The 15,170-nt window shown below is 34.4% G+C and overlaps 1 protein-coding gene across 3 annotated transcripts in view; it reads left to right on the top strand.

The window, feature by feature from the left end:
* Positions 1 to 10,123, top strand: part of Glys (glycogen [starch] synthase) — a 33,446-nt gene extending 23,323 nt beyond the window's left edge. For all 3 annotated transcript variants that reach the window (XM_072525731.1, XM_072525733.1, XM_072525732.1), the window contains 5 exons: positions 649 to 841; positions 2,621 to 2,795; positions 4,129 to 4,340; positions 5,193 to 5,390; positions 8,868 to 10,123. In XM_072525731.1, coding sequence (XP_072381832.1) covers positions 649 to 841; positions 2,621 to 2,795; positions 4,129 to 4,340; positions 5,193 to 5,390; positions 8,868 to 8,894 — 805 coding nt within the window. In that variant the 3' untranslated portion in view covers positions 8,895 to 10,123. The remainder of the gene's footprint in view (positions 1 to 648; positions 842 to 2,620; positions 2,796 to 4,128; positions 4,341 to 5,192; positions 5,391 to 8,867) is intronic.
* The last annotated feature ends 5,047 nt before the right edge of the window (positions 10,124 to 15,170 follow it).

Raw genomic sequence — 15,170 nt, 5'->3', positions numbered from 1 at the left:
CCAAAAAATAGTTTTGAACAATAACTACTGTGACTCTTCATTCGACAGACGACTTAACGGAAAAAGGAAGTGCGTGCCTGGTAGCCCAACAGACATGATTTAGATTAGATAGTTCGATAATTTATGGTCAATAGGAAGGCGTTCATCACGTGCAGACTCCAATATCACGCGGTGACTTGTGTTTATTTTGTCCGTAGCTTAAATCTGAATTTACTATTAAGTCCCAAACACAGTTAAATTATACTTATTTCCGAATTACATATCATCTTTGGATATCATTTTTTTTGTCTAGATGTGACGCGGTTCTGGCGTTAAAAATAAATTGAAGTTTCATACATTTTACAATTACATTTTTGCATTGTAAATTTATACAATCTTTTTTACACATAAACAAAATCCCAAAGATTTGCAATAATCTCAAATACAGAATAAGTTTTTTCTATATTTGCTAAGTCTAAAGGTAACAGTTTTCAGGTAATACATTTTGTTGGTTTATTCTTAATCTTGAGACATGTTTGAATTTATGTATTTATAATTATTAAATCTCGTCCTTAAATAAATTAATTACTACTACCTTACGTATTATTATTGTATTGGCATTCCACACGGGTAATGTGATTCTCATATCTAGTTTTTTCATATTTTCAGTGGCCGATTACCAGATGGTAACGACTTGTTAGAAAAAGAAGAATTGGTCAGACTGAAGAGATGTATTTATTCTTTACAACGGGATGGTCTACCGCCAGTTACTACACACAATGTGCAAGACGATTGGAATGATCCTGTCCTAAATTCAGTCAGGAGGTGCAGTTTATTCAATACTACACACGACAGAGTTAAAGTAAGTAAAAAAAATGATTAGGCAATTTTGTTTATCTGTATATTAACCTTAATCAACATTAAAGTTAAGAGACGTTATACATTAAGGTAAAAACAGATATCTTTAACTAAAAATATCGCTTTGAAGAAAAGAACAAATACATTCTTTAATGCACTTTCTATTATAATAACAAAATAGCCTTCAGTAGATGGCAGTAGGTGAGAAATAATTGATCTCGGATTTGACATATATCATTCAATGCATGACATCTGTCTAAATTTTTAGCAAAAACAACAATTAGTTATGTTATTAGTCGTCAAAAAGCATCGTATATCGTTTAGTCATCTTCCCTAGAAAGGGAAAAACAACACAGAAATGAAAACTGAACTGCTTGTTATTTATGGCGACTCCACACCAAATTTTGAAGAGCTGATCTCATTCGTGGTCGCAACAGTAATCATGAACAAAGTCATGGTCATAATATATTGTCATCGAACATCGTATAACGTGTGGATATGACCAAAAATGAATAGTTGTGTCATATTCGGAGAATCTTGTCATATATAAAACGCAACTCTAACGATTTTTTCGACGATGCGTGACGGTGCGTGGAGGAAGACCCACCTAGGAAGGTGAACACTGGTCAGGAGCCGGAAAGATGATGGCGACTGTTTTTTAAGGATACAAAAGGTGTTATTCACATTAATTACTTGAAACCAATTTAAGGAAAAAAAGTACTGGTTGAACTCATAAAAGAATTAATTCTCTTCCATCAAGACAACGTAGCTGTTTATGAGGCGCCCAGGTGATGATTTCGTGTTCTGAAACTTAAGAAATTACTTGAAGTGCGCCATTTTGCAACGAGTGATTAGGTTATAGCCTAAACGCCACAGCCGACGCAATACTACTATCTCAAAGTGAAGATGATTTACAACGTATGCTGCACCAATTTAATATAACCGCCAGAAAATTTAACATGTTAATTTCCCCAAAAAGACAAAATGTATGGTTACAACAGCAAATTTACTAAGATGTAAATTGAAGGTGGAAAGTCAGATAATAGAACAAGTTATGGAGTTTAAATATCTAGGCATCACATTATCTAGCTACGGAAAGCTCGAAACTGAAGTGGAAGATCAAGTTAATAGAGCAAACAGTGCCGCAGGCTGCCTAAATGAAACAATATGGAGAAATAAAAATATCGGGAAAGAAACGAAAGGCAGAATTTACAAAACAGTCATCAGACCAATAATGACATACGCGGCAGAAACAAGACCTGACACAGAGACGACAAAAAGGATTTTAGAAATAGCTTGAGGATGACAGATGAAGAAGATGAAAACACTTTAAAAAATTGATGGTAAGACATATGGGACAGAGCTAGAAGTACAGATATATGACGTAGATGCAAGGGGGAGACCATCAAGAACTCGTTAAGAAATAGAAGAGTAGAATGGAACGATCATATAAGCCGAATGATAACAAATAGAGTAGTAAATACGGCAAGAGACGGTTCCCCAATAGGAAGACGATCAGTAGAAAGACCAAGAAAACGATGGAACGACAAATTACTGGACTCACATTGAAAAACAGACAGAGTCATGTCTATATAAAAAGAAGAAGAAGAAGAAGATATCGCGGGTTTGATGCAAAAACTCAAACAAATTTATAACATATATTTTAGTGAGTTTCATTGTATATTTTACTCCGAAGCGGTCTTTTGAACATCTTGTATAATTAGAATATCCACGAAATCATACAGTTTCATCTAAATAATATCCTCTTATTCGTTTGTTTCAGATTGTCTTTCATCCAGAGTTCCTTAGTTCTACGAATCCACTGTTCGGTCTCGATTATGAAGAGTTCGTAAGGGGTTGTCACTTGGGCGTGTTTCCCAGTTATTATGAACCGTGGGGATACACTCCTGCCGAGTGTACCGTAATGGGTATTCCAAGCATCACTACAAATTTATCAGGTAAGAATTAATAGCTACCAATTGTAACCTACAACCAACGTTTTCGTTGATTCTAGCCAAACTAACCGGTTCTCAGAGGTAGATTCGACTTCACCAAAATTGAAGTATATTGTGTAATAAAGTATATTCTAAGTGAAAAAAATCTTGTGTATGTAGTGGAGAATTCTTTGCAGATGTTACCACTGTATGCTAGGTAAATTTCATTTTCGATATTTTATCCTCTTTTTAATAGAATATTAGTATCAATAAGTATATCTGTAATCCTCAGCGTTTCCTGATCCGAGCTAAGTTGTAAAGTAAACATATATTAATGAGTATTCTTCATTTGGAAAGGCATCTGAAGGAATTATCATCTTCAAACTCGTGATATTGTTTATCTAGTTGTCGGCATAAACAGTAGATCGACAGATTTTTTTAAAGTAAGCTTACTGTATTTTTTTGTGTTACCTAGTTTTGTGTTTTTTGTTTGTACGATTTGTGTACCTAGTTTCTACTCTTTCAATGCTCAATTAGTTTCCCTAGTCTCATATCATATTCCCGAGATATTGAAACACCTTTACGTGTTGTAATTGGTTATTTTTTCTTCTTATAATTGTTGTGGAATGTTAGCAGGTCTTTCAGTTTTGCTTGATAATGGTTTTGTTTATGAAACATCTAACATTTATCATCATCATAATCCAAGTATTCCTTATCTAATAGATGCCAATAAATGGAGGTGCGCAGTGTGACGTTGTTCACTTCGGGTTATCAGACTGCACTCACCGGCGAAACTATCGAAAGCTCAGAATTCTTTCATTGGTGTATATGTGAAGTAGTAAATACTACTTTTACTTAGTGCTTGCTGCCATTTAGACATACTGGCGTCCGTCGCCACTCTTTCATTGCCACGATTTACTTAACCAATGCCGTTGAAACGGTTCCTTTTAAAAACTTCATTGACGTGTGCTGCGATCCACAGTATCTCTAACAATAATGAAGAGTTGTGGTGAAGAAAACATCATTGTTATAATGGTACATTGTATTTGGGGTTTATAGCGTGTGTTCTGAAATTACGTAGCCTCTGATCGGTCACTGGCGATCAGTGATCGACCGCATCCACAGGAGTTTCACTTCCGCTTCCCGTTGTCATTTGTAATATCCGCCACAGTTACAGATGAAACAATAACTCCGAATATAATGTATCATTACAAACCACGAGCACGAAACACGAACACAGTGACATTTGGATAAAATTTTTTTTCAGCCCAATTGAAATCTATTGATATTAATAACGTGTATTAATAATAAAAATTTATACTCAAGGTGATCTTATACGTAGTTTGTTGATTTTCAGGTTTTGGATGTTTCATGCAGGAACATATCATGGACCCTATGTCCTATGGAATCTATATAGTGGACCGTAGATACATCGGTCTCGAAGATTCCGTCAAACAGTTGGCTCAATATATGTACGACTTCGCTAGGCTCAGTAGAAGACAAAGGATAATTCAAAGGAATCGTACTGAAAGACTTAGCGATCTTTTGGACTGGAGGAACTTGGGAGTGGTATGTAAGACTGTCAAATAATATTACTAATTCTAGTGATTGGTATTAAGTCTCCTATTTTACAGTTTTTTTGAAATAACGAATACATGCATTACTATTCCATAAGTATATTGACCCGTCATTGGTACAATTGCAATAGTAGAGTAAAGTCGGGACAAATATCCGTCTTTTATTAACCAAAATTGTACATTTTTATATGAACATCTTCAAAAAAAATGAATGATTACAAATTACACAATCAACAATTATACAATAGAATATATGCCCAATATGAAATAGGTACCACAGGGATGCCTTACCAGTAAGTAGATCGAAATTCCATTGGGCAGAAAAATCTTTAGGCAAAACATCGTGTGACTTGAAAATCATATAGTCTAAAATTTTCCAGAATCAAAACCGTCGGCCTGGAAAACTTGCAAACCTAAAAATATTGCGGCAGAATAATGTCTGGGCTTTAAATTACTCAACAGAAAGATCATGCGAAATAGACAGCTTAAAATTGTGCGTTAATGCTGATTTGATTCATTATTGTCTAGGTATTCGCATCGACATATGCATCGGTTTTCGAAGAACTGAATATATACGATTTAACATTATATTGAATGTTATGCTTTTAAATGGTAGTGAGGAAGAAGTTCTTGTCGACCAGGTTCCGACGAAAGGCGGAAAGCTTGTTGACAAAATTGAATGAATTGTCTACCAGCTCTCGGTCTATAAACTGTGGCAGATATTATAGACTATTCAATATTTGCTGCATTACAAGATGTATACTCCCTATGTTAATAACCACGCATAGTACCTATTCCTTTTTCTGTTATTAGTATATAATTATAAAATATTTTTCAATTGTAGTACTATCGTCAAGCGCGGATGAAAGCCTTGCACAAAGTATTTCCGGACTACAAAGAAGAAATGGAATACGGTCTCGAATTCAAATATCCCAGACCCATTTCCGAACCACCATCTCCTAGTTCCAGTAAAGTAACGACTCCAGCTGCTTCGGTGCACGGATCTGATGACGAAGGAGATTCTGTGGACTCGGAAGCAGAGGTAAGTGTATCAGGTGTATCATGAAAAGTGGTGACGTTAACAATATATCAAACTAATCTACAGATAAAAATGCGAATAATTCGATTGTACCGACTGTACTGTAGCGACTTCCATAGATTGACTTTTATTACTTGATATTCCCATTGTAAATAACGTTTATAACATCAATATCACACTACAGAAAAAAAAAGAAAATCGAAGAAAAGAGGAATTCGTTTAATATTGAAAACATAATCAAGCGTTAGATAAAAAATTTTAAGTCAAACAGTTCAAATTTAAAAATAAGTGCAATTAACTCCAAATCGAAAAAAACTTTTCTCCGCATCATCAATATCATTCTGGCTGTACAACCCTTTCGTGGGTCCTAGCCTCCTCAAGAATTTCTCTACAGTCGTTCATATCCATCGCCTTCCTCCTCCAAGCCCGTATTCCCATATTTCTTATATCTTCATCGATGTTATCAAGGAACCTTCTTCTGGGTCTTCCTCTTCTCTGATCAATGAATATATCAAGAAGCGTTTTTCTAGCTGGGTCATTTTGTTCCATCCGCATTACATGCCCTATCCACCTTAGATGTCCTATCTTAATATGTTTTACGATATCTGGTTTCTGGTATATTCTATAAAGTTCGAAGTTGTATCATCTTCTCCACACTCCATTGTCATTCACCGCTCCATAGATTCGCTTTGTTACTTTTCTTTCGAAACATATTAACATGTTTCCATTACTTTTTGTTAGAGTCCAGGTTTCTGAACCATATGTTAGGACTGGGCGTAGTAACTTAAGGAGTTGATTAAGTCCAAAATAGCATCTGTTGGCCGTGCAAATTCTGCGGTTTATATACAAATTCCTTCACTGCTTCGATGACGTCATTTTCTATAACAAATGATCGTATGATTTGTGGTTGCGTGCTTATTTTCATATACTTTTGGTTTTGTTGGAGTTTATTATTAAACCCATTTTTTAGCTGATTCTTTTAATGCTACATATTCCTCTCGTACAGCGTTTTCCGTTCTCCCAATTAAATTGATATTATTAGCATAGGCAAGGATTTGCACTAATTTATTATATAATGAACCAATACCAATCACAACCACTGGTTGTGATTTGTGACATACGTATTACTTTTTCCAAAGCCAGATTAAACAGTATACAGGAGAGATGGTCTCTCTGGCGCAGTCCGTTATTTGGTTTAAAAGGTTCAGACAGTTTCCCCTGAATTCGTACTCTACATTCATCTTTTTCAAGAGTTAGTTTTGTTACATTTACCTCTGATTTGGTATTCCTAGCTCTTTCATTGCTTTGAACATCTCTCTTCTATTCACAGAGTCGTAGGCTGCTTTGTAATCTATAAATATGTGATGAGTATCTATGCCATATTTCAGTGTTTTTTTTTAAATTTGTCGGTGACATAGTACTGTGGATAATATTTTATACGCTGCATTTAGAAGCGTAATTCCTCTGTGGTTAGAGCATTCAAAGATATCTCCTTTTTTGTGTATGGTACAAAGTATTCCAATATTCCAATCATTGTGGAGGTGTCCACATTTCGTTTATAAGCTGCTGTAATGCCATCATGGTATCGTGACCACCTTCTTTATATAGTTCAGCTGGGAGATTATCTATTCCGGGTGATTTGTTTTGTTTTTTAACTGCATCTTTAACTTCAAGAATCGTTGGTGGTTCCTCTTCCCGCTTGCCATTGACATTAAATAATCATCTTCAGAGTTTTCGCACTATAAATTGCTTTCGTTGCACTTATCATCAGATAACATCTTGTCTATAGAGCGTTCCACATTAAGAAAATAATATTGCGGAGATAGGGCCATGTATTTCTTATGGACGATAGAAACGCGGCATTGCCACGACGAACACAAGCACGATTCATGGTTGTATTGTTTGTATTTTCGTTTCCACAGACATAGATTAAAATTAATGTTTTTTAACGTAATTGACCAAAAGTGCCCATTCCGCTTTGTGTAACGCGGTTGTCCAGCTATCCGTTGGAATGCATATATCTAATTACTAATTACAACTTAAAATAATACGGTGTGCGTATGTCAGCGATTTTATGTCGTTCTCTGACTACATAATGATAATAAGGCTTTGTGGTTCTTTAGTAGTTATTCTGACTTTACAGTTAAATGTCAATTGAAAATGAAAATTCAAAAATTAAGCCAACGGAATATCTTGGACATCCGTGCAAAGCAAATTGTTTTAAATGTATTTAATTATCATCTAAATTTTAGAAGTGGTGAAAGTGTTTTCACCACTTTTTACAGACAGGTTAAACAGAAGTTTAACCGATAAAGTAAGTGCTATGACGGGATTAAGTTTTAGTACTATTTCTAAAATACGCAAAGAAGCTGCGGAAGGATGACTAAGGCCCATAAAAAAAACAAGAAAACGTATCAAAAGTGGAGCAGCAGAAAGTTCACTTACGATGCAGTTTTAACCTTTTAATAAAAAAGAATTTAAAATTTTGGTTATGTACCAAATGACAGAAAAAGGATAATTCTGACTGTCATATATCGAAATGAAATATCAAACTTTTCTGAATTATTAATGAATTTTCAAGGTCAACTTCATTTAAAAGAAAATTAAAATATGACAATTAGCTGATCCATAAAACTTATATTTATTTATGACCCTTTAATTTGCCATGAAAACAAATCTTAGTATAATAACGAAGAATGTTTATTTTACTTAGAAAATTTTAACAAAAACTATTCAAATGATCTGGATTCGACCTATATGGGATGGAAACTGGACAAATCTTGGGAAGGTCAAACATCGAATTGGACTTCAGGTTATCCTGATGATAACAATATGTATCAAAACTCGGCTACTTAATTTTCCCTTGAAACCATGGGTGGCCTCTTAGCTGTCCGAAACGCTGTTTTCAAAATCCGCCACATGGAATACACCATTCAACAAACCGGTACCTAACTAACTCACTAAACAAAGACTACCAAATAGCATTTTGAAATTAAATTCGCCTCCTAACTCATGGAATTAAACAACAATTTTGCCGGTTTTTTTGGAACTATCACCGAAAATAGATCTTTCCTGTTCAAATTCCGGACTGTTTTGGCAGCGGACTCACCGAGCAGTGATATCATTCTCCCAAAATCATTCTTTTATCAGCATACATTTTCCCACCAACCTAAGTGGAAATATTCATATTTATTTGACGCGCAAATATCTAAGCGGAATCAAGATCAAATGAAATAACAATTTTTTATATTAATAATCTCTGCGACGCAAAAATAGTAAGAATATTTATTGGTGTTTTATTATATACGGGCTAAAATGAAAATGCTACAGTACATCACATCAATTTGGAGATTATAACTTAACTACATACTGCAGGATAACTTTACGTTATATTTAACTTGAGTGATACATCACAGGGCTCGATGTAATATGAAAATACATTAGTAAATTTTGATTATAATATATTTTTTTTTATTTTAGCTGGAAGAACTTAGAAGAACTCTATAGAAATAATGCCATATGTTACAGAATACACTTAAATAATTAAAGAAACTATATGCATTGGCATAGGACCTACAATTGTACGGGGTTATTCATAAAAAATTGGTATTATTTTATCTTCAGATTCTATACGAGAAAATATTAATTTTTTTGTTAAAAACTGGGCGTAGTTGCCAATATTACACAATTGTTCAATGTTCCTGTCTGACAATTTTAGACCTAGCGAGTATTTTGGAATTCTTTGTGTCTGACGATGTTTGTGCTTGACGAGTTTTATGGGGTCCAGTATTAGATACAATGAATTAAAGTTACACAAATAATTCACTAGCATTGTTATCTTTTCAGTTATCCTAGCTTCCACACTTCCATTATATAGTTTTAAATACCTATTACATCATCGTTAGTTGTGAAACGGCATTCTCTGAGTCCCTTTTTTTAAGTTTAGAAATAGAAATAGTCACACAGGATTAAATATGGTGATCACTCGATCAATTCAGATCCCAATGTATAATTTTGTCGACCTAAAACTCATCCGCACCGAAAAAGTCCAATAGGCCTGCATAGTAGACGCGAATTATTGCTGTATTTTTTTCCAAATAATTGTGTGAATAACACATTTTTTTCCCATGTTTTTTCTACAGTGTCAGCAATCACACGAATACGATTTGTTCGATATTTTCGTCCAATTTTGACTTCAAAGGGCGATCTTGGCGTGAGTCGTCTTCTCGGCGATCTTGAACACGCTTAAATCGCTCAAAAGAACGTAAAAAATTAATTGCCATACACTTCTTTCAATAAATTACTTTCATACAAATTAAATTATTTTTCATAAAAAGTTTGTATGAAAAATAATGAAATATATATAAATAATACCATGTAATTAATATTTGACCCCAGTTATTCGGAACAAAATCATATTTTCCTGTGTAAAATCTACAGATGAAATAATTCCCATTCTTTACTAATCATCCTGTATATTGCGTAAAGTGCAATATTAAGTATTATTCATACTTATCAAAAAGTTTTATTTAAATTATGTTTTTGTTTTGTTGGACCCATGACTTTATATTTATGAAATTGTTATATAATTGATATGTGCCAAAATGAAAAGTACAAAATTGGTGTGGATAATACTTGACACTCAACTGCCAGCCATGGAAACCAACGATGGTGTTATTATCCCTTTACAGGATATTACGTTCTATTGGTGGACATAAATAAATTATAAAAATATAGCATTTGTTTTATTTTCTTTGATTGATATTCTAAACAACAGCAATTTATATTAGGATTATGGGATGTTATTTTGTAAAGAATCGTTCTGGAAAAAGCTACAACTCCAAGAATAATAGCGCACACTGTAAACCCCAGAAAGACGACCGCTCAATCTCTCCTGCTACCACAGTAAAACAGTACAAATTTTCTGTACAAGTCTATAAAATAGTCTAGTCGAGTCGAAATGCTTAAAGCGTTCTGCTCTATGTACTGTGATGGAGCCTTAAGGCGAGCGGCGAACCCCCAAGAAGATTACTATGACCTATAACACGGTTCGTAGACTTAGTACTGTTGCCTACTCCGACTGAGGAGGGTAGAGCTATATGCTTGACTTACGTCACCAGAGTACACACGAATACAAACCCATTTATTATCAGTTTGTTCGTGGTAATGATCTTTGAGTTTATTATTTGCTTTATTATTTATCGTTTCTTAAATATCTTAGTTTACTTTATATTTTTATATTTGAAATTTTGGGGTTATTTCCTGTAAAAATTTATTTTGAATTATCAAAGAAAAGTTAATTATTGTAGTTGTACATCGTACCTCTTGTAGAGTATCTTACATAAGAATATCTTTTTATAAGGTAGGTTAAAACTTTAAAATTTTATTAACGTTATTATTGTATTAACGTTATAATAATATTGATGAAATTTGAAATGCCAGGCACAGGTTGTAGTGTGGTCACAAAAACAAGAAATCTGCTGATTCTGGTCAACAAATAGCATTTTTCACGTTTCCCATAAATATAAAATTAGAAAAAATATGGATTATGCGCTGTTACAGAAAAGATAAAATAAATATAAAAACTGCTAGAGTATGTAGTAATCATTTCAAGAAGGATGATTTTGTGGATGAATTGTATGCTCGAATAATGGGAACTAGGCCTAAATTGAAATTAAAGATGGAGGTAATTGTTGTTGACTTAATGAAATTCTGTCTATTATCATCACTATTTTGTAGCAATTCCAAGTAAAAACTTAAAATCTCAAGATGTTTAAAAACAAACAGAATGTGAACCTACAGCAAGAAGAGATAAAAGAGTAGCAATGAAAACAAACAGCTATCATTGTAATAAACTAATCTTATAACCATTGATTTGTCTTACGTATCCGGTACAAGTAAACAATCGGAGGTAGATATTTTAAAACGAAAATACGAGGACTTGTTTGAAGAAAACAAAAAACTAAAAGAGAAATTAGAAGAAACTGAACAATATTTTTGTGTACTACCAGAACGAGGATTGTAGAATTAAATAAAATAATTAAAGAAAAAGACTTTGTCTTTGTCTCTAAGTAAAAACAAAACTGAAATTATTGTGAAAAAAAAGAGCATGTTAACCGACAGAAGAAATTTCAAAAGCTTTCACAATAAAATATTTTAGTAAAAGATGTTACCTATATCTAAGAAATACCCATTACCTGGAATCATATCAATTTTACAAAAATTGTGCTGCACACATTAATCTTAGATTTGGTCTCCTACAAGATGTACTTCAGGTGATGTATATTGCTGGAAAATCAAAAACTGAACTACAAAGAGTAACCGTCTTTTCATATGATGAAATGAAAGTCTGTGCCCAGTATGAATGACCAAAAAGATGATGAAGAGGTTGGCCCTCATAGGTACATGTAAGTAGTGATAAATAGAAGCAACCAGTCTACATTGGCTTTGATACAAGTATGATTGACGATATTTTGTCACATCGACACAGGATTTGAACTTGAAGATGGAAGTGTATTGAAAAAAGATTTGTTAAAAGAACTAATTGAAGTTGCAACAACAGAAATAAGTTCCATATATAAGCTGACTTCAGATCATTTAGAGGTACAAAAAATGCGGTGACAAAACGTTGCACTTGCTGCAGAATTACTATCTCAAACAACTGCAACAGCCTTAAAACATTATTTTCAAGATGCAACCAGAGATAAAAATCGAAGCACAAAACTTGGGAAGTTTATAGAGCTTATTAATAGTTGGTTTGTCATAATGAATTCCTTTACATCTGCTACAACTACATTTAAACGACCTTATGGAATGAACATTTTGGAAGAACAAAATAGGTTATTGGCTCTAGTAATTGATACTGTCACTAAATTGGTGTGCAAAAGTAGCAGTAGTTCAGACGTGTCACAAATAGCTAATATAACAAAAGAAACCGAAACAGATGGGTTGATATTATATTGCTGGTTTCATAGCATTTAAATATAAAAACAATTTGCAAATTTAGGAAAATATAACAATGAGGAACAAAATATAAATGTTCACAATTATTCTGTACCAATGAGAAACAAAATATAAGTTCACAATTATTCTGTACCATCCTGGGTACAACATTTGTCATTTGGTGGACTCATAAATGCATCATCGGAATGGGTAGAACAAGTAATGATGATGAAAAAATATTTCCCAAATTTTCATGGTGAAAACCTAAATCGGGGTAAGAAAATTATACATCGAACTGCAGAGTATGTTTCCAGTCATTGTTCAAATACACCCCTTTATCTCGTAAAAACATACTGCAGACAAAGGATATTCATTCGGATTAAGTATTTTAATAAATGCTTCAATACCCAGGTTACTAGTGCCAAAAGCAAACAAGATGAAAACATTAATGATCAATCAAGAAAAAAAATGAAAAAATTAATTATGTATTGTATATTTATATCTATTGGAAATACAATAAACTAGTTACGTTTTTTACCAATTAAAATTAATTACCTATTATTTAAATTCTTACGTTAACTTATACAAGTAATTCTAAAGGCGCGTTTTCACACTACGTCTTATTGTACGTTTTGTGGGTCATATAAAACGTACGACAAAATGTACGTTTTGTCCAGTGTATACACACTACGTTTTTCCTTCCGTTTTCTACCTTATTTCTAATTCAGAGTCTTGAGTTGTGTGAAATTTGTTTAGTGATTTTTTTTATTATGGATGAATGTCATCAAGTGCCACCAATCACGCACTTCGATGTTCATCGCCCTTCCTTCTGGAACATATAATTAAATTTAATTGGTTGAGAAATGAAAAGGTTTCATATAAAAGTTAATTTATCTTTAAATATGGGACATTTTCGGATCTCAACCCCAGTCAAGTTAGTTGTGATAGTAGTGTCAACTCATGGTTTTACCCGTGTAGGGTAGCTCCCTAGAGCACTTTGCTCGAAGGGCTCTGAATCTTTCTAAGACTCTGAAGCTGAGTTTTTTTCTTCTTAGAAAGAATGTGTTTTATTTCCACCACCTAATAAAACCACAATGGCATTGTCTCTTCAAGATAATGCCACAATAAGAGCGTACCGGCCAACTACGCAATATAACACCATATTGCGCAATAGTTAGACAAATTAATAAACATGGAAACTTGCACCAAGTTGCTAACACATTTTCCTACGTTTATTAATTACACCGGAGACGACATGGCGCCCAACCTTCAACGAACTCTACCACGACTCCGAGATGTTAGAGTTCTCATGCTCCGCGATCGAAAATCGCAAACAGTTCCAACACGATGCCTGCATCAAAACCACTCAAGAAAACAGCGGGGAGAAGCATCGGATGTTAGTACACCAAACTAACATGCCGATATCCACCTTCTGCAGCCCTGAAACCGTCGATGTGCCACATCTCCGACGAGCCAGCTTACTTGATGCTAAGTACCTGATGCAACGGATGTCTCCGCAGTAGCCAGTCACTGCCTGCCCTACCATTATGTGGTCCAGAGCACCACGGAGGCCCAGGCAAACTCGCCTACGACACACCGGCGACATGCAGATGGGAAATGTATAGCTAGAGAGGACGAAGCCGCCGTAGAACGAGAGCACGTCGTCGAGGATGGACCTGCAGATGCTGTCAACAACACCGACCACCGCCTGTGAGTGTTTTTGTGCAGTGTAAGTGCGCGCTACGCGAGTGTAGTGTGTGTTAGAGGACTTGTAAGTAATTTGACAATATAGACATATTCATTTTGATATATTTCATGTTATATTTGATATATTTTATGCATTTTTTTTCTTTTCTATATGTGATTTGTAAAAAAAAATGTTTTCTTAAGTTTTTTAATAAAATCATCTTTTTTTATCAGCCTCAGAGTCTCCAAAGCAGGGGGGATGTCATCAAGTGCCACCAATCACGCACTTCGATGTTCATCGCCCTTCCTTCTGGAACATATAATTAAATTTAATTGGTTGAGAAATGAAAAGGTTTCATATAAAAGTTAATTTATCTTTAAATATGGGACATTTTCGGATCTCAAGTCATTCAAGTCAGTACAGTGTACAGTGTGTGTTTTACCCGTGTAGGGTAGCTCCCTAGAGCACTTTGCTCGAAGGGCTCTGTTTCTTTCTAAGACTCTGAAGCTGAGTTTTTTTCTTCTTAGAAAGAATGTGTTTTATTTCAACCACCTAATAAAACCACAATGGCATTGTCTCTTCAAGATAATGCCACAATAAGAGCGTACCGGCCAACTACGCAATATAATACCATATTGCGCAATAGTTGGATAAATTAATAAACATGGAAACTTGCACCAAGTTGCAATCAGTTTTTCATACGTTTATTAATTACACCGGAGACGACATGAAACACGGCTGCTTTCTTTTATTTTTTCAACCATAACGATACTACGACTGAGAAAAAAGGGGATGAGGAGGGAAAAGACAAGATGGTCAGGAGAGTGGGCTTCTAAAAAGAAGCCAGTATTCCCACGTCTCGTTACTAAAAGAACTGAGAGGCGAACCAGATGACTAGCACAATTATTTGCGAATGGACAGCTCAGCCTATTGTCAATTGCTAGAGTTGGTAACACCATACATATTGAAATAAGACACCCCATGAGAAAAGCCATTACACCCCATGAAAGACTCGCAGCAACTCTCAGATATCTTACAACAGGACGCAGCGTCAAGGACTTGGAGTTCACAATCATAATATCCAAACCAGCGTTAAGCCAAATAATTCCTGAAACCTGTAATGCAATCTACTTGGTTTTAAAACATAACTACTT

Source organism: Diabrotica undecimpunctata, chromosome 3 (assembly GCF_040954645.1).
Source record: "Diabrotica undecimpunctata isolate CICGRU chromosome 3, icDiaUnde3, whole genome shotgun sequence".
In the NCBI taxonomy this organism is placed as follows: domain Eukaryota; kingdom Metazoa; phylum Arthropoda; class Insecta; order Coleoptera; family Chrysomelidae; genus Diabrotica; species Diabrotica undecimpunctata.
This window is presented reverse-complemented; position numbering and strand designations above follow the sequence as displayed.